The sequence below is a fragment of the Leptonychotes weddellii genome, chromosome 11, assembly GCF_054177405.1.
Source record: "Leptonychotes weddellii isolate Sample4059 chromosome 11, ASM5417740v2, whole genome shotgun sequence".
Taxonomy (NCBI): Eukaryota; Metazoa; Chordata; class Mammalia; order Carnivora; family Phocidae; genus Leptonychotes; species Leptonychotes weddellii.
Window position 1 is genome coordinate 34,621,230 of NC_138379.1, and position 26,635 is coordinate 34,647,864.

At 53.9% G+C, this 26,635-nt stretch overlaps 2 protein-coding genes and 1 long non-coding RNA gene across 4 annotated transcripts in view; 1 reads left to right on the plus strand and 2 right to left on the minus strand.

Moving 5' to 3' along the window:
- The window catches only part of IGSF22 (immunoglobulin superfamily member 22), a 19,550-nt gene extending 419 nt beyond the window's left edge, over nt 1-19,131 (plus strand). The window contains exons 2-23 of the mRNA XM_081798481.1: nt 1,434-1,567; nt 3,559-3,690; nt 3,925-4,061; nt 5,198-5,297; nt 5,381-5,420; nt 5,628-5,799; nt 6,434-6,547; nt 7,046-7,208; nt 7,855-8,127; nt 9,092-9,376; nt 10,093-10,217; nt 10,320-10,461; nt 10,613-10,909; nt 11,956-12,258; nt 13,021-13,194; nt 13,404-13,532; nt 14,177-14,473; nt 15,125-15,213; nt 15,417-15,609; nt 16,323-16,622; nt 17,338-17,667; nt 18,913-19,131. Coding sequence (XP_081654607.1) covers nt 1,459-1,567; nt 3,559-3,690; nt 3,925-4,061; nt 5,198-5,297; nt 5,381-5,420; nt 5,628-5,799; nt 6,434-6,547; nt 7,046-7,208; nt 7,855-8,127; nt 9,092-9,376; nt 10,093-10,217; nt 10,320-10,461; nt 10,613-10,909; nt 11,956-12,258; nt 13,021-13,194; nt 13,404-13,532; nt 14,177-14,473; nt 15,125-15,213; nt 15,417-15,609; nt 16,323-16,622; nt 17,338-17,667; nt 18,913-18,983 — 3,975 coding nt within the window. The 5' untranslated portion in view covers nt 1,434-1,458 and the 3' untranslated portion in view covers nt 18,984-19,131. The remainder of the gene's footprint in view (nt 1-1,433; nt 1,568-3,558; nt 3,691-3,924; nt 4,062-5,197; nt 5,298-5,380; nt 5,421-5,627; nt 5,800-6,433; nt 6,548-7,045; nt 7,209-7,854; nt 8,128-9,091; nt 9,377-10,092; nt 10,218-10,319; nt 10,462-10,612; nt 10,910-11,955; nt 12,259-13,020; nt 13,195-13,403; nt 13,533-14,176; nt 14,474-15,124; nt 15,214-15,416; nt 15,610-16,322; nt 16,623-17,337; nt 17,668-18,912) is intronic.
- LOC145716179 (uncharacterized) lies at nt 16,024-24,801 on the minus strand. The gene is made up of 2 exons (XR_014138649.1): nt 24,751-24,801; nt 16,024-16,599 (listed from the first exon to the last, which is right to left on the minus strand). It is a non-coding gene; the product is annotated as an uncharacterized LOC145716179 (long non-coding RNA).
- Nucleotides 20,361-24,743, minus strand: TMEM86A (transmembrane protein 86A). Of its 2 annotated transcripts, none has more exons than XM_081798480.1 (3): nt 24,619-24,743; nt 22,273-22,492; nt 20,361-21,866 (listed from the first exon to the last, which is right to left on the minus strand). In XM_081798480.1, the coding sequence occupies exons 1-3, from the start codon at nt 24,637-24,639 to the stop codon at nt 21,430-21,432; spliced, it is 678 nt and encodes a 225-aa protein (XP_081654606.1). In that variant the 5' UTR covers nt 24,640-24,743; the 3' UTR covers nt 20,361-21,429. The 2 variants fall into 2 exon arrangements, with proteins under 2 accessions (XP_081654606.1, XP_006746792.1); XM_006746729.3 differs by having other exon boundaries at nt 22,228-22,492.
- Nucleotides 24,802-26,635: the final 1,834 nt, after the last annotated feature.

The window sequence follows — 26,635 nt, forward strand, 5'->3', positions numbered from 1 at the left end:
TCGGGGGGCGGGGGAGGGGGGCGGTGAGCTCAGACGGGTCTGGGCCGCCTGAGCTGACAGAGCCCCCGTCCAGGCAATGGTTACTGCTTGAGGGGTAGTTTCGGTTTCTATCACGGGATGTTAGGCCCCTCGGGTCTTTTGCCTGAGTGAAGAGATAAGCTGGAAAGAAGAGCTTAAGGAAAAATGTGGGACAGAGTTTGGGTACAAGCAGGTGAGGAGAAAAGATCAGCTCTTGGGGTCTAGCTGGTGACAGTTTCAGAGCTCAGAGGTGGAAGCAGGCCAGGCAGAGATCTGTCATAGCGGGGAGGTGAAGCTTAGCCTCGAACTGGCTTAGAGCCAGGCTTTTGGGTCCCTAGGGAGGGCAGTGGACTGGGAGTCAAGAGGCCAGGATTCTAGTCTGAGTGACCTCGAACAGGTGATTTCTCTCAGACATCGGTTTCTTTCATATGGAAAAACTGCCATGCTGGTTAAATAAAAATGCAACATCCATCCGTTGAAACACTGTGTAGCTGTTAGCAAGAATGAGGACAGTCTTTATGAACGGGTTTGGAGAGATCTCCAAGATGTATTAAATGAAAAAGAAAGAGCTGAAGAGTGTATATAGGAGGGCTCCCTGAAGTGCAAAAAAGGGATGAGGGTAAAAACATACTCGTATTTGCATGAAGGCGCTCCAGAAGGAGCTGAGAGACTATAGTGGTTACATGTTGGGGGAGGATTAGGAGTTGGGGGTTCAGGAGTGGGAGGGAGCCTCTTCATATAGATGTTTATATTGTTTTATTAACTATGAGATTGAATTACCGATTTTTTTAAAGAAGTATAGGACATGAAAACTCAACCTCTGTCTTTACCCAGTCACAAATGAAAGCAGAGCTGTAGACACATGCCATCCTCTGTCTTAGCATTCCACCAATGCCAGGGGTCCCCAGGGCTCAGGAGGAAAATCCCCGGCTTCCTTTTAAGGCCCACTGAAGTATGGCTTAGTCAGGAAGTTCCTTCTTAGGTCTGACTTCATTCCCTCCTGCTGAAATATCCAGCACCACCTCCCTTGTTCCATGTAGCTATCAATATGTATCCTCAGCTCCCCCTGGGCCTAACTTGGTTCCCTGGGTAAATCTAAGCCCTACATTCTCTCCCCCTGAGACTTGGAATGGGTTGGGATTACTTGGTGGGGATGACAGGCCCATGGGTCCTTGTAACCATCCTGGGAAGGTGAGACACGAAGGGAAGAAAAGAAAGGCCAGAAAGAAGAGGCTTGCTGTCCTACTTCCCCTCACCCTCCCCTGTGCACAGTCATCTCCCCTTGTGTCCACCTGCCCTGTCCCTTCACACACACACACACACACACACGCACGTGAGCAGAATAACCTCTCTGAATCTCTCTCCTATTCCCTTCCTTGTCCTTCATGGCCTCATCCTCTCCCTGGTCCTCCCAGGTGAGTGCCCACGCCTGCTGTCACCATGACAACTATTCACCACCAGCAGATGCTGCAGGAGCACGTGTCCATGGAGTTCTCCAGCTCCACCACCCACATGCAGACCTTCTCCCAGACAACCAAGATTGTGGGAGGCAAGTAGAGTGGGTGGGAGGGCTGATCGGGAAAGGGCAGCCTTTCTTCTTCCACATCCACTCCCTGGGTGGCCTCAGGCTTTGTGAGTGCCGGGACCCCTCAGGAGCCCGAGATGCAAAGAGCAACCCTCTCCTAATCTGTGCTTTGAGAAAGCTTCAGCCAGTGGGATGTTTACCCACAGATCAGATCTTCTGGAAAACAGCTTAGGAAAAGTCAACCCCGTGAATGTGTATGAGTGACTGATGAGCTTAATTGCTTGAGGAAACAGGGTCACAGGCAGATGGATGTATCTCTGATGGCAGAATTGCAGGCACAGAGGAAGTTAGGGATGTAGCTACCGTCCTAGATCTGAGTAATGCTGACCCTGCTCCACTTCAGAAATAGGAGATTTGGAGCCATCAGTGGAGAGAGGATGAACACATAAACAAGTGACCTAAGCTTCCAGGCTCTCAATCCTTGGGGACCAAACTTGGGGGACAGCAGATCCAAGGGAAAGCTGAGAAATGGTCTCAGAGCAGAACAGATTGTTTTAGTCATGTCTCTAGTGGAAAGTGATTAAAAGATGGCCAGGGGCCAGGATATCCAATATCTCCTCCCAGTCACTGCCCCTCCCTCAAAGTCCTGGAGGGATAGAGTCCTTCCAACTCCTCTGTGCACGGAGGTCAGGGCCAGATGAAAGCTCTATACCAACTCCTGCTGGTCAGTTGAGGCAACGCAAGGAGAACGGCTGGGACGCGAGACCAGAAGTTGCAAACTTCAGTGATTATAGCAGTGCCTCTCAGCCCTGGCTGCACATTGGAATTATCTTAGTGTAGCAGGCAGAGAGGAAGGGGAATGAAAAAGGAGCAATACAGAAGTCTGACTCAACTGCTAAATCAGGTGTGTTTTTGTTTGTTTGTTTTTCAAGCTCTCCAGAGAGTCTAGCATGCAGCTAGAGTTTAAAACCACTGGCCAACAGGGTCCAGGCAGGGAATGTAAATGCCAGAAGAAAGACAGAGGAGAATGGCAGAGGACATGCCCGACCTAGAGGGGCCCCCTCTAGTCACCGCCCATTGACCGTTGCCATACGGGAGTATGAGCTCAGGGCTGAGAATCCAGAAATCTGAATGTTTATGTGAAATCTCTCAATTTTTAGATCTAGGGCTCCTTTTTGTTTAACCATTGACGAGGTCAAATACCACACATCTGCAGGTCAGGTTCAGCCAGCACACTCTAAACGCAGAGTTTCTTAAGACATTTTTCGCATCTCAGTCCTTCGGATTAGCGGGGATAATGAAGGCACCTACTTCACTGGGGTATTGTGAGGATGAGATAGAATAATCTCTGAAATGTGTTTAGCACAGTTCCTGACCCAAGGAAGGTGCTCCGTGAATCAGAGCAATTGTTTTTAACTGTCAGCTCACCAGCCAACAAGATTTTCTGTAGTTTATGCTGAAAATACAACTTTTCATTTTCCAAATATAGAGTTACCCTACCACATTGAATATGCTCTCTCAGATAAGGAGATGCCCACATATAGCCCCCCTGGAGGGGGAATGTTTCCTGTCCCTCACTCAAAAATCACTACTACTCCCATAGCAATGAATGCTGAACCACAGAAGGACAGGGGAAAGGCCTACAGCAGAGCTCAACTAAGCTACCAGGCCTCCCAAGCAGAAAGCCCTGGCCCCTCTTAAGGCAACTGGGGGACCAGAACTTCCAGGAGAGAAGTCCAGGAGATCAAGAAAACCCCCCAAAATAAGTCTCCTTTAAAAAAAAAAAAATTAGCTCCCAATATTGTGGTCCAATGAAGGTAAGAGGAGTTGGCTCCCCCTGGTGTTTGAAATTTGCCATAACACAACGACCCACTGACTCTTAAGTCCTCTTTTCCTGGCCAAAGTCCCCGCGCTGGCCTAAAATGCTCCATTGTCCCGTAAAGAAAAGATCAGCCCTCCAATCCCGGGCTGAGCTCTGCCTGGAGCCCATTCTGACCTCTCACCTGCCACCACAGAGGAAGTCGTGACAAGGAAGTCCTCCAGCACCGTAGAGTTCTTCAGCTTGGTCACTCGAAGTTCTGACATCCCTCCCGGCGAGAGCGTCCCAGAGTTCGTGGAGAAACCTCATCCGGTCACCGCATCTGAGGGTGCGTTGCTCCCCGTGTCTCCTCCCCACGCCTCTAACTGCTTCACATTCTTCTCCCAGTGCCCCAACCCGCACCACCACCCCACTGACCCCCAGTTCACGAACATCAGCCGTGCCAGGCTGAGGGTCCCTCCCTGCCCAGGGCGGACGTGAGATCCCTGGCAGGAGGCAGGGTGCAGGCAGAAGGTCCGGCCTGGAGGCTAGGAGGTGAACGTGCGTCCTGTGCCCACTGCAGGGGATAAAGCCGTGTTCCGAGCCCGGGTGTGGGGGAACCCGAAACCCAACATCTCCTGGAAGAGAGAGAGCGGCATCCCCATCAAGGAGTCGGCCAAGATGTTCTACGACAGCGTTAACAAGGAGCATGTGCTGAAGGTGTGGGGACCCGAGCCAGAGATCCAGTTATGGATGAAGCCAGAGGCAGGGACCCCAGGGCATGCTGCAGCCCCCCTCGTGGACAAGAGAGCCACAACAGCAACCCAAGAACTGGGCCATGGGAAAAGAGGCTGTCATTGCCCTAGAGGAGGGGCAGGATAAGAGAAGCTGAATGAGGAGCTGAGGCCTTGCTAGAGTGAGCAGGGGACCAAACTCAGGGGCGAAGTGAAGCAGAACTAGGGCAAAGCCAAGGAGGGGCAGGCCCCACCGGAAGAGACCCAGCTGTTCCAGAGGAGAGAGAGCCAAAAGGGAAGAGAGACCAAATATGTGGGCGTGGCTAGAAGGGGCGGGGCCGTAGTGGGTGGAGTCAGGCTAAATAGGGGCAGATAGGAACAGAGGGAGGAACCAAGCCTAGTGTCCGGGTGAAGGTCAGGGTTCCTGGGCTCTTCAGGGAGCCTTCCAACAGACTCTCACCAAGGGCTGATCATCTTTAGATCTAACCAGCTTCTGCATCTTTTAGCTCTAGACCCTTGAGGAAAAGGAGGGATGGGTCATGCGGAGACCTGTCCCAGTTGGTCCTGCCAGGACTTACCACTGTGAAGGGCAAAGAGCCTCCCCTCTCCCCCACAGACAGAACTCGGTTCCTTCTCCTCTCATGGTCCCATTACTGACCCTCAGCCCCACATAGCACACACAAGCTGCCCCAGGGTCCCCCTACGGGCCACCCCTTACACAAATTGATTCATTCAGCAAGCACCTTCTGAGGCCCCACTGGGCTGTCCATGCTGCAGGCACCAAGGCAGCCTAATTCACCAGTTTCCTCGGGCTCAGCCCAGTGCCTGGTACAGAGGAGTAAATATGTGTTAAAGGAAGGAATACCATCCCACTGATAGAAACTGCACATAGTTATAACTCAGAGGAAGTCCCTGTCTTCCAGCTCACAGCCAAGAAGAAGAATCCCATGCAGAATCAGGCTACAAACACACACACTCACACTGACTACTACCTGGAACCTCCAAATCATAGAGGCTGCTCAGCCCTCCACACATATGCCCAACGCTCAACTCCTCTCCCTTCTCACAGAGAGTCTCCCTGGGGTCCCCCCCCGCCTCACTAATGGCCTGTCTCTGATACAGCTGGAGCCACTGACCTCCGATGACTCTGACAACTACAAGTGCATCGCAAGCAATGACCATGCAGATGCCATCTACACCGTGTCCTTGCTGGTGACAGAATGTGAGTCAGCACCCTCCTCCTGGCCTTTCCTCTTAGGGACCAGACTCCCCCTGTCTGACCCTGTCCATCTCTCTGGTCCTCAGGTCAAGAGAAAATGGATTTCAAAAAGATGTTGAAGAAGAGGTGAGGCTGGGAGGCCCCTCTGCCTGGGGTGCTGTCCCTCCACCCTCCAGGCTAGGGCTTCTTGAAGGCCTTTCAGCAGGGCCCTGAGTTAATGACCCAGGCTCCTAGAACCCATGAAGTAGGGAGGGGAATCTCAAGGTTGGGAGAGGCTCCCTCTGTCTTCAGAGGGAGGTGCTGAGTCCAAGCTTGGTACCCACCTCCTCGCAGGGCACCCCCTGCTCCCAAGAAGAAGCAGAAGGGGATAGGTGAGAAAGAGATGTTGGAGATTCTGTCCAAGGTGCCCAAGAAGGACTTTGAGAAGGTCTGCATGGAGTATGGTTTCACTGACTTCCGGGGGCTGCTCAAGAAGCTCAAAGAGATGAAGAAAGTGGAGGTGGAGGTCAGTGCCCATAGTGGGGCAGGGGTCTGCAGGTAGGGGTCTGGGTCTCTCCAGAAGTTCTAGTGCCTGTGTGTCCCCCAGTGGCAAGGCCTCTCCAGCCTGCACACACATGCTCAAGGGTGAGAGCAGGAAAGGAACTTGCCTTCCTTTTACTTCTTCTCTCTCCTCTACCCCCTAATGTGCTTGCATGGACTTTGGAGTCAGACCGCCCTGGGTTCAAATCCCAGTTCTACTGCCTTATTAACTATGTGAACATGGGCATCCCTCTGAACCTCAATTTCTCATTTGCAAAATGAAAATTCTGCTTTCCTCTTTCATTTGTTTTTGCGTTGTCATCATTTATTCACTCAACCAACTCTCAATTATTAAGCATCTACAGTGGAATTAGAAGACTTATGTAATGGGCCCAGGTACATAGTGACAGTTCTGCAAATGGTGGTTCATTTCTCATCGTCTCCCCCTAAGTGCTAGAGGCTTTCAGTGGCAGGAAGTGGGGGGGGGGGAATCATGGCTATCCAATCAGCCTAGTCATTTCTGCCCAGACCTTTAGGGGGTTCCTCCAGCATTGGGTTAACACACTGGTCAGGCTCCAGATGTCCCTGATGCCTGCCATTTTATTATCACAATCTCACAGACCATCCGGATTCTGAAGCCCCTGGAAGACATAGAGACCAAGATTGACACCACTGTGGTCTTTGACTGCATCATGGAGCTGAAGGACCCCAATGTCAAGATGATATGGATGAAGGTGGCCGGGGCAGGGCGGGGCACCTAAGCAGGGCCTGCCTTGGCAATATCATTTCCTCTCTGTACCCCCTCCCTTCACAGACCCCCCTCATTATCCACCAACCAGGTCCTCTCTTCCATCCCAGCAAGAGGATGCCTCCTGGTATGACTGAAACTGACTGGGAGCTGGGCTCTAGTCTTAGCTATTCCATCACTTTGCTTTTTGATTTGAGACAGTTACCTTCCTCTCTCTATGCCTCAGTCTAGCCATCTGAAAAGGCTGGGTTAGGTAGTCCTGAAGGTCACATTAAGAGCTCAGGTCTCACAGGAAGCAGGGATCCTGGGTCCCACTGAGCCAGAAGATAAGGCTAAAGAGATCTTAGGGATCTCTGGTGTGTCTGAGGATCTTAGAGAGGTAGACATGGCACCCTCCAGCTTAGGCTGGCCTTGGGGAATGAGGACCTCTGGAATTCTCCTCTTAAAGTCCTTCATCAGCTTTTCTACCTTTTTCATGAGGCAGGGTAATGAACCACTGAGGATCCAGTACTCCCTAGGCAAGTATGATGTGAAGCAGATGGGCACCAAGTACATGCTGGTTATTACCAACGTGAACATGAATGATGCAGACACCTACAGCCTGTCCGTGGGTGACAAGCGGATGAGAGCAGAACTCACAGTGCTGGGTATGAATGTGTGGGCATCTGGGGGGCAAAGAGGACAGTCAGGGTCAAGGGAGGAATAGCCAGGGATGGGGTCCATGGGGATATGGGAGAGAGGACTGTGGGGCTGTGCAGTTGAGGACTGTATGGGGATGGACATTAATGGAGGAGGGAAACATGGGGAGAGGACTATGAGATAGTAAGTGCCATGGGGCAGTGTGGCATTGTGGTTAAGTGCACAGTCTCCAGAGTGAGACTAGTGGGGCTCGAATCCTAGCTTCACTATGAGCTTGTGAGCTTGTGATTTGGGACAAGTTATTTAACTTCTATTTGCCTCAGTTTCCCCATCTGTAAAATGGGGAATAATAGTAAAATCTACCTATATGGGAATTGGATGCATTAATATGTGTAAATTGGCTAGAAGAGTGCCTGGCACTTATCGAAAACTACATAAGTGCTTTGTAAAATTGCTGTGTTAACATAACTGGGGAGGAGACCATATGAACATCATGGGAAGGGGTCACAAGCAGAATGAAAGGAAGGATGCTTTCCCCAATTGTGGGCTACAGGAGGCCAGTGACCCCTGAATCTCCATGCCCCCTTCATCACCCCACCCCTCAGGAGAGACCAGGGCTGCAGCCCAGTGACTGCCCCTCCTACTCTTCCACAGATGAGCCCCTAAAGTTCTTGGGAGAGATGAAGCCAATGAAAGTGACAGAGCGCCAGACAGCTGTATTCGAGATCCGCCTCTCCAAGAAAATGCCTAACTTTGTGTGGAAGTTCAACGGGAAGGAGCTGAAGAGGGACGAAAAGTATGAAATCACAGTGTCCGAGGATGGTCTGACCCACACACTTAAGATTAAGGATGCCAGACTCTGTGATGCGGGCGAGTTCTCTGCTGAGGTGGGGGACCTGGTACAGAAGGCCCAGCTCACAATTGACCGTGAGTGGTTGGGCCAGAGCTTGAGGGGTGGGCCTCATGCCACAGCCACCTCCAGGTGGGCAGTCATCCATCCATCCACCCAACCATCCATCCATCCATCTCTCTTTGCAAAGCCCTGCGATGGGTACTAGAAAGACAGAGGGTTCTCTTCACTAACTCCTAGTATAGTCGGGGAGGCAGGTGTGAATTAGAACATAAGTTCTCAAGCAAGGAGTCAAGACATGCTAGGGTCTTATTATCAGCTGGGAGATAATGGGTCAAGAGATTATTAGCCCTTCTGTCTCTAATCTCATATATTCTAGCATATCCCTCTTAACCACTTGCGTTCTTATATGAGAGCAAGTTTGGAGAGTTACACATGATGGTGGGTACACCCAGAAGCATGACACACGTGTGAACCGCACTTGACACATGTGACATGGAATCATCATGGCTGTGACAGAGAGAGGCACAGAGGATGTGGGAACCCAAAGAAGGGGCACCACTAGGTGATGTCAGAAAGGATGTGATGAGGTGATGGCCAAGCTGCTTCTCTCCCAGAGGAACAAAAAAGGAGTTCAGCTTTCAGCAAATGGGGAAGAAGAGAGGAAATTCTCAGCAGAGAGAACAGCATGTATCAAGGCCCAGACACCAGAAAGACAGTGCAATTATGGCTGGAGTTCCAAAGGGGCATTAGAGATATTGACTGCCATGCTGTGAGGAGGTAAAAGTTGTTATCCCATTTTACATATGAGGAAACTGAGGCTCAGGGAGTGAATGCATTCAAGAGAGAGTCAGCTAGGAAATAAGGGATAGAGCTGGGACTCTCCCTGCCACTTACCTCTATGGGTCACATGTTGCACACAAACACATTCCATGTCACAGGTCCCTGTGTTTCTGGGACCAAAAAGAGGAGCAAGGCGGCAGGTAGCTGCAGAAAAGGGATGTCGGGGTTGGGTGCAGATCCAGATCTATCTGTCCACAGGCATCCCCATCAAGTTTGTGAGAGCCCTAAAGAACGTACGTGTGAAAGAGAGGAGCCGTGCATGCCTTGAGTGTGAGCTGACGTCCAAGGATGTGACACTGCACTGGAAGAAGGACGGGCATCCTCTGGAGCGCAGCAGCAAGTACAGCATGAGCCATGAGGGCAAGCGAGCAGAGCTGGTCATTGAGGATGCACTGCTCGGTGACAGTGGCGAGTACACGGTGGTGGCCATGCAGGATGGAGACCCCACTGAATACTACAGCACTGCCATGGTCACCGTGGAGGGTATACACCCACCCTGTCAGTCCCCACTGACCAATCCCCCCCAGTCCTGACAGCTCCCTACCATGGACACTGATCAGCCCCCTACTGACTCCAACCCTCCTCAGACCATGATCAGTTTCTACTTCCCCACTCTGACCACCCCCATCTCCCAAATTCTGACCATCTTCGACCTCCCAGGCCCTGAACATCTCTACCTCCTAGACCCTGATCATACCCCATCTCTCGAACTCTATCTGAAATCCCTTGACTTTATCCATCCTTCACTTTCAGACTCTGACCATCCCTAGCAGGCCTGATCATTCTATACTCCTTGACCCTGCCCAGCCCCTACTCACTAACCTTGACCATTCCCCACTGTCCCTGACCACCCTCAACTCCTAAAAACAGTCTAGCATATCTAGCTCCGCTAACCACCTGCATCCACACCATCTACTCCCCTTCTCCAGCTGAGCATCCCAAGTCCCCACTGACCATCCTCCGATGATAAGCCCCCCATTGGCCATTTCCCAGTGCAACTAACTTTTCCCCAACCTCCCACCTACTTGCTCCATTCTCCAATCACCCATTGACCATTTCCAAACTTCCTGCTAATCGTAAATTATTTTGATAGACATGGCACCCCTGCTCCTTCCCTTGGCCATGGCCACCAGCAATCTTCCCATGAGTCCTTTCTGCCCCCAGCACCCTAACCTAGCCCCTGCTCCCTTTCTCCCCAGAGCGTCTGGCCACAGTGAAGAGCGGGCTGTCTGACGTGCACGCGGCTACTGGGAGCCTGGCTGAGCTGTGCGTCGTGCTGAACGACGAGAAGGTGGAGGGCGTGTGGCTGAAGGATGGCAAGGAGGTCTGAGGCAAGGGATAGAGAAGGGGTCCAAGGAGGGAAGGGGTCGACTGGGCATACATTCACACGCCCGCCCCTCGCCCTCGCCCCCCGCCCACCTCCCAGATCACGGACTTGCCCGGCGTGCAGATCGTGAAGCAGGGTGCAGTGCACAAGCTCATCTTCCCCAATATGGGCCCGGAGCACGAGGGCAAGTACACATTCTGGGCCAAGGGTGCAGAGAGCGAAGCCTCGGTATTCATTGCAGGTAAGGTCACCACCCCCTAGAGGCAACTCTCAACCAGGCCTGGCCTGCCCACGTGCTCAGAGCTCTTCCCCCACCCGCATGGGGTCCTCCTCCACCCCCTGTCGCCCCGGCCCCCATTCCTGCTGGGCGACCCTGCCCTGCCGCCCCACAGATCCTCCTACCATCGACCCGTCCGTGCTGGAGGCACTGGGGGCGCACCCCGTGACTGTGAAGGTGGGCCACACTGCGAACATCAAGGTTCCCTTCCGGGCTAAACCGCTGCCCAAAGTGACATGGTACAAGGACGGCGTGGAGGTGACGGAGGAGGACCGTGTGTCCATGGAGCGCGGGGAGGACCAGGCGCTGCTCACCATTTCCAACTGCGTGCGTGAGGACAGTGGCGTTATTCTGCTCAAGCTCAAGAATGACCACGGCACAGCTACAGCCAGTCTGCACCTCAGTGTGCTGGGTGAGGGCAGGACCCTGCTGGGCTGGGCTGAGCGTACCTGCTGCTCAGCGCTGAGCGTGGGCGTAGCGCTGGAGCTGGGGCTTGAGAAAGGGATCGCAGCCAGAAGCCCACTTCCTAACTTCCTAATTCTGTGGCCTTGGGCAAGTCAATGAACCATCTGAAGCCTCAGTTTCTTACCTGCAACAGGATGACTTGGTCTTTTGTTAGTTTGCTTTTTGTATCTCTTTCAAGTGAATCTAAGGCACATAGCGGAGTGCACGACCACATAATAGACCTTCCAAGGTTGTGTTGTCACTGACTTGAAGATGAGGACATGGTTGGAAGGTAGAAATGAAGTGAAAGAGGTGGGATTTAGGGATAGAAGTGAGGTTGGTGGGGAAGTTTTGGGGGTTGAAATGAAATGAAGTCAGGGGAGGTGAGATACGGTTGAGGATAAAATGAGGTTGGAAAAATGGGAGTGGGTAGGAATGGGATTTGGGATGAGTCTAAACATAAGGCTAAGGAAAGAGATGAGCTGGCCTTAGTGAGCTCATAGTCAACACACACACACACACACACACACACACACACACACACACACCCCACGCCATCAAGCTATGGAGTGAGAAGGTTTGGGTTTCAATTCAATTCAGCAGCATGACTGAGCTCTTCTGTGTTCTCAGTGCTGAGGACAGAGATGGAAGTATCCCAGCAGTCTCTCAACCCAAAAGGGATGAAAACTAGCAGACATGTAATTATAACATAAGATAAACTATTAATACCAGAAAGCACTGGAGTTCTGGAAGCTGAGAGGAGGGGCAGATCTTGTCTGGAAGGAGACCCTCAGGTCCCCAGTCCCCCCATTGCTAGGCAAGTGAGAGTCTCAGGGGGCCAAGGATCCAACTCTTTGGACAAGTCTTACAAGGAGGGGCAGTGAACACAGACAAGGGCGAGGCATCCACAAAGCTCAGACTCTAACTATCCCCCAGTCTGGCTGGACCTCCAGCAGGTGGGATAAAGCCTTTCTCATCCCTGGCTCCCATTCTGACGCTCTCTTCTGTCCTCAGACCGTCCCAAGCCTCCCCAGGGCCGGGTGGAGTTCCTGGAACTCTCGGGGAACTGTGTGCACATGAAGTGGAAGGCTCCCAAGGACAATGGCGGGCGGCCAGTGACACAGTTCATAGTGGAACGGAGGATGGTCGGCAAGAAGGCCTGGATTAAGATAGGCGAGGTGGACAGCAAATTCACGAAATTCTCCACCAACAAGGTAGAAGAGGGGAAAGCCTACCAGTTTCGTATCCTGGCGGTTAATTCAGAAGGAGTGAGCGACCCGCTGGAAACAGATGAAGTGTTTGCAGGAAATCCCATTGGTCAGTGAGATAGCCCCATGCTCAGTGGGAAACTCAGGGGTCAGACAGTGAGGAATGCTAGTCTGTGGGGGAATTCCCTGGGGTCACCTCTGTAGCTATCCTATGAGACAGACAGAATCCAGAGTAAGAGCCGAACATCATCTTGGGTGGGAATTCTCGACTTTTCCCAGTCAGATCTCATGCACAACACACTCCCGTGTGTATATCCAGAAGTGCATTCAATTCCAGGGAAATGATTCCACTTGTTTCTCCATTCCAGGAATCATCCCAAATCCCAGTGGGAGTGATGTTACTTTAGAGATAACCTTGAATCTGTTCTAACCTTCCCCCAAAGAAAACCCTTGACAACATTGGCATTTTAATTATGAATGCTAATTAACTGCTTGCTGCACTCCTCCCAGTTGGTCTCCATGTCTCCCTGTGTCCAGAACATTAAGAACTGTGGCACTGAGAATGACACAGGTTGGTAGATTCGAGTTGGTGATTCTCAGTCTTGGCCATACAGTAGAATCACCTGAGGTCTTGGAAAACGTGCTGATGACTGGCCGCCACCCGAGGCCAATTAAATTAAACTATCTGGAGGTAAAACCCAGACAGTGTCTTTTGGTGAGGGTATTTTTTTTAACTCTGCACTTGATCTTAATGTGCAACCACAGTTAAGAATCATCAGGGTTTTCTTAAAGGAGGGAGCCAGAGATCAGCATAGGGTGGGCAACCATCTACATGCTCCCCCCGCCAACCTCTGCCCTCTGTCTCCCACAGAGCCCCCTGGTCTTGCCTCCCAGCCTCAAGTGACTGACGTGACCAAAGAGGCCATGACCATCACATGGAATGCCCCTACCCAGGATGGGGGAGCCCCAGTGCTTGGTTACATTGTGGAGCGGAGGAAGAAAGGCAGTAACCTATGGGTGCCAGTCAACAAGGACCCCATCCAAGGTGAGGTCCTAGGGAGAGAGGCCCAGGAGGACCAAGGGAGGTTTTGCTGGGTGGACCTAAGCACTCCTGCTGCCCTGAACATATTCTGTTCCCCAACTCCTTTGGGGGTTTTAATAGCATCCCATAACCCCCCCTTCCATGTCCTCTCACTCTATGGTCTCCCATCTCATGGACCCCCTGCCTCATGACCCCTCAAATTCCCATTTCAGACACCAAATGCACTGTGGATGGTCTCCTGGAGGACACAGAATATGAATTCCGAGTTATAGCTGTGAATAAGGCAGGCCCTGGACAGCCCAGTATGGCATCCAGTTCAGTGGTAGCCAAGGACCCTGTCAGTGAGTAGGGGGCTGCTAAGCCCCAACACATAGTAGAATTAGCCCACTCAAGGTAGACAGTGGATTTCTTCTCTGGGAAGGTCTAACAGGGTGACCCTACCACACAGTCTCCACTTTCTGGGGTCTGCCAGCCTAAGAGAGGGACAGGATTCACACCCAAAAGAAAGCCAGCAAATAAAGATTGAGAGTCAGGGACAGCGAGGAGGCAGGGTGGGAAAAAAAAGTTATCAAACTCTGAGTATTTCTGGTTAGGTAAGGTGTTGGATGCATATTTGAGGATTGGGTAGGGCTGCAGGGTAGATGGTTGGGAGGGTCCTGATTTAGGAGGTGAGGTGGGGGTACTGCACATGAATGGATGTGGTAGAGACAGTTGGACTAAAGGCTGGAGTTTAGAATATAGGGGGATTGAGGGTGTAGGGTACGTTGAATTTGGAGGGTATTGACTTCAAGGGTGAAAGGGTTGATCCAGGGAGAGAATTGAATTTGGAGGTTGTTGAGTGTGCAGGGTTGGTGTGGAAAGTGTTAACTAGGAGTTGGAGGCAGAGGTGGTGGAAGTTAGGTTTCAGGGGTAATGAATGTGGGAACTGGGTACGGGATTGAGTGCAGAGGAGTCGGAAGGCTGACTGGATGTCTGTGCCACCCAGAACCCCCAGGCCTGGTGCAGGGTCTGCACGTGTCTGATTCCTCCAACTCCAGCATCTCCCTGGCCTGGCAGGAGCCTGCAGAGGGAGACCCACCCTCCGGTTACATCCTTGAGATGCGGGCTGAAGACACTAAGGAGTGGTCCAAGTGCACAAAGATCCCCATCTCGGGCACCTGCTATGTGGTGGGAGGCCTCACCGAGAGGCAGAAATACTTCTTCCGAATCCGAGCTGTGAACGAGGCTGGAGTTGGGGAGCCTGTGGAGCTGGATGAGGGGGCCCGTGCCATGCCACCACCAGGTGAGGATGCAGAGAGAGCTGGGGTTTAGGCCCTAACATCCTGGCCCCATACTTTCCTCTCTGGGACCTCATCCCACAGGGAAAAACTGGGTGATGCTATGATTAAGAAGTCATCCAGGGCGCCTGGGTGGCTCAGTTGGTTGGGCGACTGCCTTCGGCTCAGGTCATGATCCTGGAGTCCCTGGATCAAGTCCCGCATCGGGCTCCCTGCTCGGCAGGGAGCCTGCTTCTGCCTCTGACCCTCCCCCCCTCATGTGCTCTCTCTCTCATTCTCTCTGTCTCAAATAAATAAATAAAATCTTTAAAAAAAAAAAAAAACGAAGTCATCCATACTTGTGCCTAGACAGAGCTAAGGGTGACCTGTCCCCCCCCCAAAAAAAAACACCACTCACTGTATGCCAAATAGTACCTACTGTGTGCCAAGGGAGGTGTTAGAAATATAGAAACAAATAAGACACAGGACCTGGCCTGGAGTCTTACATACTAACGGGGGAAGACAAAGGAGGAACAACTAAATGCTTCACAGTGTTGGGGCTGCCCGCTGTAGGTATGACCTGTTGTGAGAGCATGGACGAGAGGTTGGGAAAGGCTCTGGGGGGAGGTTTAAAGCTGAGTCCATGGCCCCACCTCTGTCTCCTCCGTCTCCCTCAGCTGCCCCCAAGTTTGACCTCAGTGCCCGGCTGAAGAGTCACATGGTGGTTCGCGCTGGGACAGCCCTCTGCATCCATGCTGCCTTCTCTGTGAGTCGCTCCAGACCCTGGCCCCCCGGTGCCCCCCACTCAACAAAGATGGCTGCTCTAGCTATCATAATCTCTGTCTCTGCCCCTCGCCAGACGCCTGGCACTAGAGCCTGGCAGGAGACCCCTCGACAGTGGATTGGGAGAGGGCCTGCCCTCAAATATCACCTGGGTGACCCCACTGCCAATCTCCTGTCACTACGCAGGGCTCACCCGCACCGAACGTGATCTGGCAGAAAGATGGCATCCCCACCAAGGGCCGGGAAACCATCACCAAGGGCAAGAACCACTCCCAGTTCCTCATCAACAGCACCAGGCGCTCCGACTCAGGGGTGTACCGCATCTTGCTCCAGAACGAGTTTGGAGAGGCATACTATGACATCCACGTGTGGGTGGCAGGTACGACAGCGGGCGGAGGCCTCGGGGAGGCGTCCTTGCACACACCCCAAAACCGAGCTCCCCACTGCTGCTCGAGTTCCTGCCACCCTCAAGTCATGCCGGAAGGTAGTGAAGGCTGCTCTGGCGCCACAGGGCAAGACGTTATCGGCCTTTGCCTTGATGGGGAGGTTTGTTTCCACTTTTTCCCAATGTCCAGAAGCCTTAGAGGCATTGAACTAGGACCAAACCCTTGTTTCGGTTTCTGCACTCGTATCTGGTGAGCTTCGGGGGCATATGCAAGGTATGGTTGGCAGAGGGAGAGCAGAAAATGAGTGGGAGGCGGGAGGGACAGGAGGAGATGAGTCCATTCAGAACTGGAGTGACCTCATAGTGAGGGCTAGAAGCTTTATAATCAAGCCTTAAGCCCTCAAGGGATGAAGCGATAAACTTTTATTGAATAGTTACTATGTGCCAGGCACTTTACTCAACATTTCTGCGGGAGTTACTGTTAGCCCTATTTTGCAAATGAGGAGATGGGTCTCAGAGTTTACAGGGCTGGTAAATGGCAGAGCTGCACCTCAGAAAGTTCTTTCTGCCTCCAAAACACCAGCGGCCTGAGACTCAAAGAAGAGGCGTTCCCCATTCCATCTTCCGCAGGGCTTGGCAGGTGGCTGGGGTAGGGCACAAGTCTTCAGGCCCCCAAGGGTGGCTGACGGACCTTGTGGCCGTTCCAGATTTTCCGCGGCCACCCACAAACCTACAGCTGTTTGAGGAGGTCCCCAACACAGTGACTCTGACCTGGAACCACAGCCCTGACGTGCAGGAGGACAGCGAGGCCCACTACGTCATCCTGAAGCGGGATGCCAGTACCGCGGCCTGGTTCACGGCAGCCGACCACGTCTTCAGCAACAAGTACACGGTGACAGGCTTACTCCCCGGCAGGAAGTACTACTTCCGAGTGGTGGCCCGCAACGAAATCGGTGACAGCGACCCGCTCGACTCCAAGGATACCTGGCTCACCAACAAGGACAAAAGTGAGTGTTGGGGGACTCGGGGGTTCGGGTTATATCCCCGATGGCAGGGAGGAGAACCGCTGAGGTGGAAAGGTTAACGTCAGGGATGCTGGGAAGAGAAGTAGCGACCCTGAAGCCCAGAGGAGATACTTTCTGGGTACTCTGAGGGGTGGGATCAACGTGGGGGTGGGGAGGTGCCCTTGCGGGCAGGGATGACAGGGGAAGGCGGGCGGTGTGGAGCCGAGCCGGGGGTCCACGGGGGCGAGGACTGGGGAGGGTCCCCGAGGGTGATGTCCAGGAAGGGAAGGGGTTAAGGGTGGGGATAGGGTCGGGGAAACTTGAAATGAGCTAAGTGGAGGCGAGAGGAGACCGTGGAGGCTGAGATGACGCCGGGGAAAGTCTGGGTGGGCAGTTACCAGCCGGGGAACAGCCGGGGCTGGAAGCTGGCAAGCACTTAGGACTCCCGCGTCTGGAAAAGGGTAAAAACCCGCGCACCTGGCTTTGATCGTGGAACCGTGGAGTGACAAGGGGTGGGAGGGTGGCGGAAGGAGAATCTCGGGCACGCCAGTGTCAAGTCGGGGCCCCAGAGTTGCTAGCGCGTGGGAATGTAGCCCAGGCCCCCGGGGCTCGGGGCTCGGGGAGCTGGGTCTCCGGGGCGCCTTCGGGGCTCTCAGCGGGCGGGCGGCGGCTGGGGTCCCGGGCGCGCTCACCGCCTGCCGCGTCCCGCCCCGCGCAGTCGAGGACCTGAGCGCCAAGCCGAAGCCGTACCAGCAGAGGGACTGGCGCCACGCGCCGCGCTTCCTGACCCCGCTTAAGCCGCACACGGTGCTGCGCGGCCAGGACTGCACCATGACTTGCGCCTTCCTTGGGAACCCGCGGCCCACGGTGACCCTCTACAAGGGTGACGTCAACATCACGGCCAACTCCAAGTTCTGGTACAACTCCACCAGCGGCGTCTGCACGCTCGTCATCCCCACCTGCACGCTCAAGGACAGCGGCGAGTACAGCGTGCTGGTGGAGAACGAGCTGGGCAAGGACCGCAGCAGCTGCACGCTCACGGTCTTCGGTGAGGGCACCGGGCAGGGCCGGCTGGGGGCGGGGAGGCGTCCCTGCGGCCCACCGGGTCCAGAGGCGCGAGATGGCCGTCTCTTGGCGCCGTTTTTTATTTCCTCTGCCATCCGGTGGTGTAAACATTCACCAAATGGCCATACTTGGTTCCTCTCTCCCATCCTCTGGGTGTCATTTGTTATGTGCCTGGCCCCTGCAGACTTGGGAGTTCAACAGACTGTAGTTTGCAGCCCTTGGTGGGCCTAGACTTGCCTTTGAAAAAGATACTGGTGATAAGGCCTAAACCAGACTCACCAGTCACCATCTCTGTGGCAGGGTTCTGGAAGGAATTTTTATGTTTACAAGATTTGACAAGGGATTCTGATATACAACCGAGACCGAAAACTACTGGTCTAGGATAAGGATAGACGGGAAGTACAAATGGGGGAAAGACTGAAGGGAACCTAGTGGAGACCCTTCCTCCGCTCAGGTGCGTCCATGTAGGGGAACTATCTTATTTCTTCCTACACACTCTACTGTCTTCACAACTACACAGCAAGGAGCATGAACTCTCGAAATGCAAAGCTGACCTGCCCCGCTCCCTTCTTGCTTTAACTCCCTAACTTTTCCATGATCCTTTTGAGAAAACCCCAGCCAGCAAGGCTCCTCCTCACATCTACTTCTCCAGCCTCATCCTCTGCCACTCCCTGAACTCTCCATGGCAGACCCTTGGTGTCCTGCTGTAGGTGCCTTTCTTTGGGGCAGGTGCCACGCCCTGTCGCTGTCTCTCTCAAGTACTCGGCTAGACGTCTGGCCCCCAAGGCTTCCTTTTCTGGCCCTGAGATGGTGCCTCCATTGTGGCGGAGGAACTGTGTGACAGAAGTAGGCCAGGGAAGGCCCGGTGGGAGACATCCAGCTTTCATTCCACAGCTAGAGAAATCCCTGACAACTTAATTCGGGTTGTAAGCACGTGGGCCAAGAGCCCTGGCTCCACTGCTGTCCAGCCGTGTGACCTTGGCAAACCACGCTGAGCCTGCTCTCTCATCTGTCCCTTAGGGCTGTTCTGAGGCTTCAATGAGATAGTGCGTAGAAGTGCCTGGCGCAATGCTTGGCAAATATTAAGGGCTGAGTAACTGGTAGCTCTTGGCCCCATACAGTCAACTGATCTTGGGAGACTGGGGCCTTAACTGTAAGTCCAGCAATTTGGAGTTTGCCTTCCTCCTAGCAACATTAACACTGACAAATACTTGTTTTGTGCTTTCAGACAAAGATGACAAGTCCCTTCTAGCATCAGTCACTGAAAGTCTGCAGAAGAAGTCAAAGTACCTTATGTGAGCTCCGGCCCAGCCCAAGCAGCAGGAGGATGTTGGGATATGTGGTTTCGGGGCCTATCCTGCGTGTGGCCCCAGTGAGGGCAGCCCCGTTAGTTCTCTGGTGCTTGTCAATGTAAACAGTCCACGAAGGCATGGGACAATAAATTGACTAAGCTCACCCCTGCCTGTTCCTGAGGGTGATGTGCAGTAGGGACCAAGGACATGGACTTGGGAGTGGATGGGGACACACGGAGCATGGAGTCCAAGAGTTTAGTCCAAATCCACGCACACTGGGAGTGAGCAGCCCCTTCTAGACTGGGCCTTGACATGCTTCCCCCGACCCCTGCAGCCACACTGCACCCTCCTCTCCCCTCAGGGCAAGGGACAGCAAGTCCTGATAGGCTTCATCCTTCTCCAGGTCCCCCCCTCCCATTTCTTCACCAGGTAGGTCTGTCGTCAGAGTTTTGGGTTTTGAGGGGATCAGGGCCTTGCCTCTTTAGTGCCCAGGGTTCCCACTATTTCAGAATTAGTGCATCTCAGAGCTAGAAGGAATTGGTCATCCAGCTCACTAGGTTTCAAACTTAGGTTTTACAGCAGAATTCTCCCTTTAAAAAAAAAAAAAATCATAAGAAACTACTGGACATCACACAAGGATAGGGGGATCTCTGAGCCTCCTTCCTCAAATTATTCTTTCACTGTCCCCCACCAGGGGGACAAATCTGTAAAAAATCCTAGTTTGGAAATCACTGATTCACCCATCACCCACATGGGACTGAGCCTCTTCCTCTACAACTCTACAACCTCTCTACTAAGGGCATATTCACCACCACCCAAGGCTTCCTTTTCTGCTTCTGGGTCGGGGCACTGCCCATTAAGATGCAAATGCCCCTGGAGTGGAGTGACTCCACTCCATTGTTTCGCCAGGGCTTCCCATCTAAAGTACAAATCAACCAATCTAATCTCCCTCCTCCCTGCTGTTTAACTGAGCCCACAGGCCAAGGAGAGAGGAGAGGCTTGATGGGAATCTGGATCATTTTGGAGCAGGCAGCAGGTCCGGGAGGAGGTGGGCAGCAGCAGAGGACACTGGGTAACTAAGACTTACCAAAGGTGGCCAGGCACCCGTGCGCAGGGGAATGTATCAAGGAGAAACTTGGATGGTGGTAAATACTACCCATCCCCCATCCTCCTGAACTACATCCTCGCCCATACACGTGACCGGGGAAGTGAGACCCACTCCAACCAGCGCCATGTCACCAGAGCCAGGGAGCCAGCCTGGCGCCAAGATGCACTGGCCAGGACTGTGACCCAGGCTGTAAGGACATCCAGGGCCCCTGGCACCATGTCCCACCCCCTCCTCTCCAGGACAGCCACATGCCACACAGGCAGACAAGCAAGACAGTCAATGGTCCTTGGTTTTTATTTTTTTTTCACATGAGCAGCAAAGGATGGAATTGTCCCATCCTTGCTCCTTTTGCATTGAATATGCCTTAGGTCTTATGACCCTAGAATGTCATTGGAGCCCCCTCCTCGGGCTCCCAGTGCAGAAGGGGCAGAGAGGAAAGCATTGATGGAGGCAGGGTGGGGTCCCAGCTCTCTAAGCCAGGCTCAGCACCCCCTCAGCAACTCCCTGAGGCCCTCTCCCTATAAGACTTAGACAGCAGGACAGAGACAGATGGCAGAGTCAGACATAGACTGGGAGACAGACCACACACACACACGGACTCACATGCACAGACACACATACAGGCTGGCCCCTTCCTTTGGCATGGTTCACCCTAGCCCTGGGGATGGGGTCTAAGGCTGGTGGTGGTGGCCCTGCACTCTGGGCTAGCCTCTGAGAGAGATGGGACCAACCTGAATCCTTGGTAACGCAAGCTCCCAGGCCAATGAAGTCCCCAGTCTCACCTACCCGGACAGACACCCCTTCACCTTCCCACCAACACTGAGAAATTGAGATTGTTCAAGTAACAAGGATAGATGAAGGAAAGGGAGACTCCATTCTCATCCAATCTTCCCAACTAGGGGCCTGCAAAAGGGGCTTCAAGCCCTGGGCTTGGGTCATCTCAGCTCACATTTCTCCTCTCTTCCCTCAACTCTGTGCAGATCAGAAAGAGTGGGAGTGGGTGAGTCAGACTTTTCTATCTAGAAGAAGTGGGCCGGGGGTGACAAGACTCTGAGCACCATCACCCTCCAGAGGGGTTTTGACAGTCCCGATGGGGTAAGAGGTGGGGAGATGTCTAATTTCAGCTCCAGCAAGGAGAATCAGGCTGGCTCTTTTTAGCTCTCCGAATTGTTGCGGACCACTAGCTTTGCTAGAGAGATCCCTTTCCTGCTCACCCCCTCAAACTTGTACATTTCCTGGGTGGTATCTGCTGCCCCAGGTTAGGCCCACAGCCATCCTGACCCAGTCCTTGCAGGTTCTGGACCCCTGCCCCGGGAGGAGAGAGGGGTAACTAGCCTCTGGCCTCTCAGTTAGCCTTGCTCAGTCTGTAGTCTTCCAGTGGCTCCTGGCTCTCAACAGCTGATAGGGCGACAAGCATCTGGGCAGCATAGTAGGTGGACATGATGAGTGCCCGTGAGTAGGGCACGGGGAAGCAGAACTTGTTGAGGGCGATGGTCAGGTCTGAGATGATAAAGAGCAGCGCGCCGCTGCCTGCCGCCAGCTCAGTCCAGCGCCAGGCCGCCTCGACCAGCCGTAGTCCTGCCATAGCCCGCCAGCCCATGAAGCCGATGAGGGCCACGTAGACCCCCACCAGACAAGTGAAGACACCTGAGAGGCACGGGTAGAGAAGAGCGTAACACAGGCCCGACAGCACGGCCATCACCAGACCTGTCCGCAGAGCCAATGGCCGCATGCCAAAGGCCGAGGCGTAGAGCATGTGGGTCACAGCAAACATCAGCAGACCTAGGAGTGAGAGGGGATGAGGGGATGCTGAGGGCAGGTTCGGGGACTAATGAGGAACAGGGTTGGGGTAGGAGGGGAGTGCTTCGGAAAACCCAGGAGCTTTGTCTGGGGAGTATCAGGAGTGGGAAGAAATCCACAGAGGTGAAGATACACCCTCCCTTCCCCTGAGAAACTCTAGAACTGATCACCAGATCATCTGCAAGGTAATCCTCCAACAAGGGCCCCACAGTCTTTGGCCTCAGAAACCCTCAGATTCCCCATATTCTTGTTCAAAAGCTCCCTCTCCCAAATCCTTGGCCACCTAAGACCCTCTGGCACCCAGCCCCAGGATTCCTCCCAGATAGCTACTGGGGCAACTGACCGTGCACAAAGTAACCCTGGTCCTGCCAGATGAGGAAGGCATCACCTAGAGCGGAGAAGACGAGCCCCGCCAAGATGCGGGTGGCACTGGGATGGGCCAGCAGGAATCCTAGGCCATGGGCCAGAAGGAAGAGCCAGAGGCAGAAGATGGGCAGGCACTTGATGAGGGCGCTGACCCACGATGGGCTGGACAAGGGCAGCCAGAGCACAAAATACACGCAGGTGGCCTTGAAGAAGGGCACCAGCTTGGGTCCCTCACTCTTCACCTGGAGGACACAGGACAAGGGAAGCACTCAGCACTTGGAGCTCAGAAGCACACAGATGTGTTCCGAGCCAGCACCCTCAACCCAGACGTATACCACCCCAGAGCCAGACCCACCCCCCAAGTAGGGAGAACTGACACACAGAAAGCCAGTCTGGCCTGCCGCAACCAGCCAGCAGAGTATGAACATTCCCATCATCACCCTGAGGCTTAACTGATTAGGCAGGGGAAGGGCTCCACTGTTCCTGCTGCCCGTGGGCATTCTTGGCCCAAAGCAGGACCGGAATAGTCACTCGCTGGGCAGAAAACAGATCTTGGGATAAAGTCCCCTCCTGCAGGCAATATTTCTCCCTTTCTGGCTCCTCCCTGTCCCTCCCCAAAACCCCTTTAACCCCTCTCTGCCAGCATCAACCACCAGCTGTCTGGAATGAAGCGGAGTCAGCAGGAAACCACAGAGACGCCACAACTGGCCAACTCGTGATCCTCCACAGTGGGGCCAGGGCACAGGCTTAGGGCCCTGGCAACACCCGGTGAGTGCCAGGAATGTGTGAGGGTGGGCCCTCAGCCCCACAGGCTCTCTCCTTGGCCAGTCTGCTCTTCAGCCTTTGTTCCAGCTGCCCTGAAAGGTACCAGCCTCAAGGTACCGTCAAGAGCAAGGAGAGGAAATAGGGATGCTGGCTAGAGAACCATTTCAGGGATTGGGGAGTTGAAGGGGCGGGGTGTCTCTTGGTCAGTCTCATTTCCCAGAGAACAAGAGCAATTCAAAAGCTCATCAAAAAGAGAGGAAGGAAGCAGGGGAGGGGTTCTCTTTCCAGCTTTTGATCTGAAGCCAACAGACTGGCTGGGAGGAGATGTGGAACTGAGAGGGGGAAGTTAGAGCAGCTGACTCAGCCTCAGCCAGATTAGGAGGGAGGGCAGCTAAAGCAAGGTGTGTCCAAGGCCACTTCAGGTACTCTCCAAGCTGAGGGAGGGGGCTACTGCAGATATCCTGAATCTGTGATCCCCTGAAGCTCCTTTTTTTGGGCTTCAAGGTACAGGGTCTCTGTGGGTGATCCAGAACTGCTGAGGTTCCCTGTATACACACACTCTGCCCAAAATGATTGTGACTCTGGCTGGGTGAGCTGTCCAGCACAAGGCTCTGGGAACACACGGATTCCCAGACTGCCGGTTACCTGAGGACTGATCAGACTGTGATGAAGGAGGTTGGGAAGAGGCAGATGGGTAGGTCCAGGGTCCAAGCCTGCCCTTGCTCTGCCAGGGGTGAGAGCAGGGAGAAAAGATGACTAAGTCCCTTCTTATGGAGATCTGCCCCATCCAGGCTCGTCAGGGTAGGGGCATGGGTAGAGGAGGAGACTGGAGGAGATGAGCAACCCCACAGTCCCCAGTTCTCCCCAGCAACCACCTGCCAGTCCTTGGAAGCATCAACCTCTGCTCCATACCCCTCCCCCAGCCCCATATTTCCTATAAGGAGAAACAGGCCGTAGTAGTAGTAGCTGGTGAGACTTTGACAGTCATAGAGAATCCAACACTAGAAGAGGAAGGGTGGGGAAGAGACAAAGGTTCGAGCTGAGAAAGTCTGAATAGGGAGAGATGTCAAGAGAGAATGACCCCTCTTCTTCCAGCGCATTACCAACGCTGCCTGGACTTAGGGGCGTCCCCTCCCGCGCCCCAGGCTTGTTTATAGGATGAGGGACGCCAGGAAACAAGTTTGGGCCAGGATTCCCAGGAGGTCCCAGTCACCTTGCTGCCCTTCTCCGCCCTCTCCCACGCCTCCCTGTGGTCTGCCTACTTAGAACCTGGCGGCCAGCTGCTGTCCCCTCTCTCTCCCCGGCAGCCACCCCGCCGACCCCCGTCAGACACACAGACATCAACAAAGTCACGCTTCCGAGTCACGTGCCCACTGTCTTCCTCCCTCCCGCGGGCGGGCAGGGGCCGCGTGGAGGAGGGGCGCCACGGGTCCGTCCTGCGGGGGCACTAGACAGCGCCCGCCTCCCGCCCGGGGACGCCGACCGCCGCGGCATCCCTGCCCTTCCTCGGCCCCCGACGGCCTGGCCTGCCGCAGCCCAGTCCCCAGGCCGGTGGGCTCCGGCCGCGCCGGACACTGGCTCGCTCGCTCGCTCGCTCACTCACCACAGTGACCGGGGACACCATGGCGGCAGCGGCGGCGGCGGCGGCTGACACTCCGCTCTGGGCTGCAGCGGCCAGGACGTGCCCGCGGCCAGGTGAGCAGGCGAAGACAAAGCCTAGGGTGACGGACAATACCTCCCGCTCGCCGGGCGCTCGGATTCCTGTCTGCGATCCCCGCCACGTCACAGCACACAGCGCCAATCAGAGGGCTGGAGGCGGGGAGGCGGGGCGTTCGAGGCCCCGCCCCTCCGGGGACCCGGGCCAGCGCACCCCGGACGGAACGTGACTGTGACCCCGGAGTGAGGACCGAGCTTGGGCTGAGAGTCAAACACATTCCTGTCGTGGGCACACGGCTACACACATCTCATAACCCGGGGATACAAAGCTGATTCCCTTCAGCCTTTAAACACGCAGTTCGCACGGACATAGTTACGGTTAGACCCACAACCTTCATTGTGCACAAACACACATCCAAATGGACACACAATGGTCAGCGTACATACCACCTTCAACATGAAGAGAGACACATCAATAGGTCCACAGCAGCCCGTAGACTCATCGTCCCCACGTATATACAAACATATACAGAATCACAGTTACCCTCAGGCATCACACAAGTACGGAGACCCAAAACCAGCAGCTGCAGGTCGACACACATCCTTCGACATAAAAAGAGACGCGGAGACAAGCCCGCAGCAGCTTACAGACCACAAATACTTCATTGCTCTTAGGCACATGCCTCTCATAGCTCAGAGACAACTAACTGTAGCATAAGAACACATCAGGAATGACAGGCAGACCTGAGCATACTTAAGGACCCACACAAGGGGGAACTAACTTTGCCAAAATCCGGTTTAGGCAGCTTGGATGTCGAGATTACAGAGACTAAAGGGACACAGGCACATTTGGAACCGGGCCTCATCAGAATCATGGGAATTAAATGGGTGGACTGGTAAGAGGTCAAATGCATTGCGATCTCTGTCCAGTTTTGCCAGGTCCACATTGGGTGACTGGGTGAATCACCTGCCCTCTCTGGCTTTGAATTCCTCATATATAAAATCAGCACATAATCTCTAAATTTCCTCCCAAGCCCACATGTTGTGTAGGATGGGGAAGGAGCAGGCTGCTGGTGTTAGGAAAGTCCAGGAGGCTTCCTGGAGACCGAGATTTCAGATACTTCTTAAAGGATGGCCTGTGGTCTTTGATCTGCAGTAGGAGGGAAGGAGCTGTGTGTCAGGCTTTGGGAACTGGGGTTGGAGGGGATAACCAGCCCTAATTAGCCCTAATTATCAACCAACAAGGAATTTTAAACATCCTGGGGTGACACTAAGGCCCTGTTGCTGCACCCCAATCTGGTGCTGGGCCAGAAGAAGCCTACAGCTTGCCTTCTGTGAGTCCTTCCCACAATAGGCCTCTTTCTTTTTTCTTTTGGGACCCGCCCAGCTTTCCCCAAAGCCTGTGCGGACCTGACACTCACTTGGAGCGGGGAGCAGCCCTCTCTTGGTAATAGAATTGACAAGCAGAGATTCAGAGTCAGGGGCAATAGGGTGAGAATCAAGACTTGGGATTGGGGGTCACCCACAGCCTTCTCCCATCCCCTCCAAGCCCCTTCTGCACTGAGCCCCAGTGGCCAGTGAATTCTGCCTGTTCTGCTCTCTTCCTAGGCAGGGACTGTGGGCAGACCTACCTTACCAGAATGGGAGACTACAGTTGTTGCCCGGAGGGCTTGGTGCCACACACACACACACACACACACACACACACGCACACGCGTGCACACACACACGTGCACGCACACGCGCACGTGCACGCACACACACCTACCTTCCTACAGTGTCCTGCCCAGAAAAAAGCCTGGATTGAGAGTTAGAACTACTGTACTTGGTGTTAACCTGTCCTTCTCTGGGACTTACTAGCTCTTTTAACTAGGGGCTTCACTCCATCTTTGGAGCCTGGGTTTCCTCATCAGAAAATGGAGAAATGGGGCTAGGAGACATGTGCAAACGTGTCCTTTTTCCAG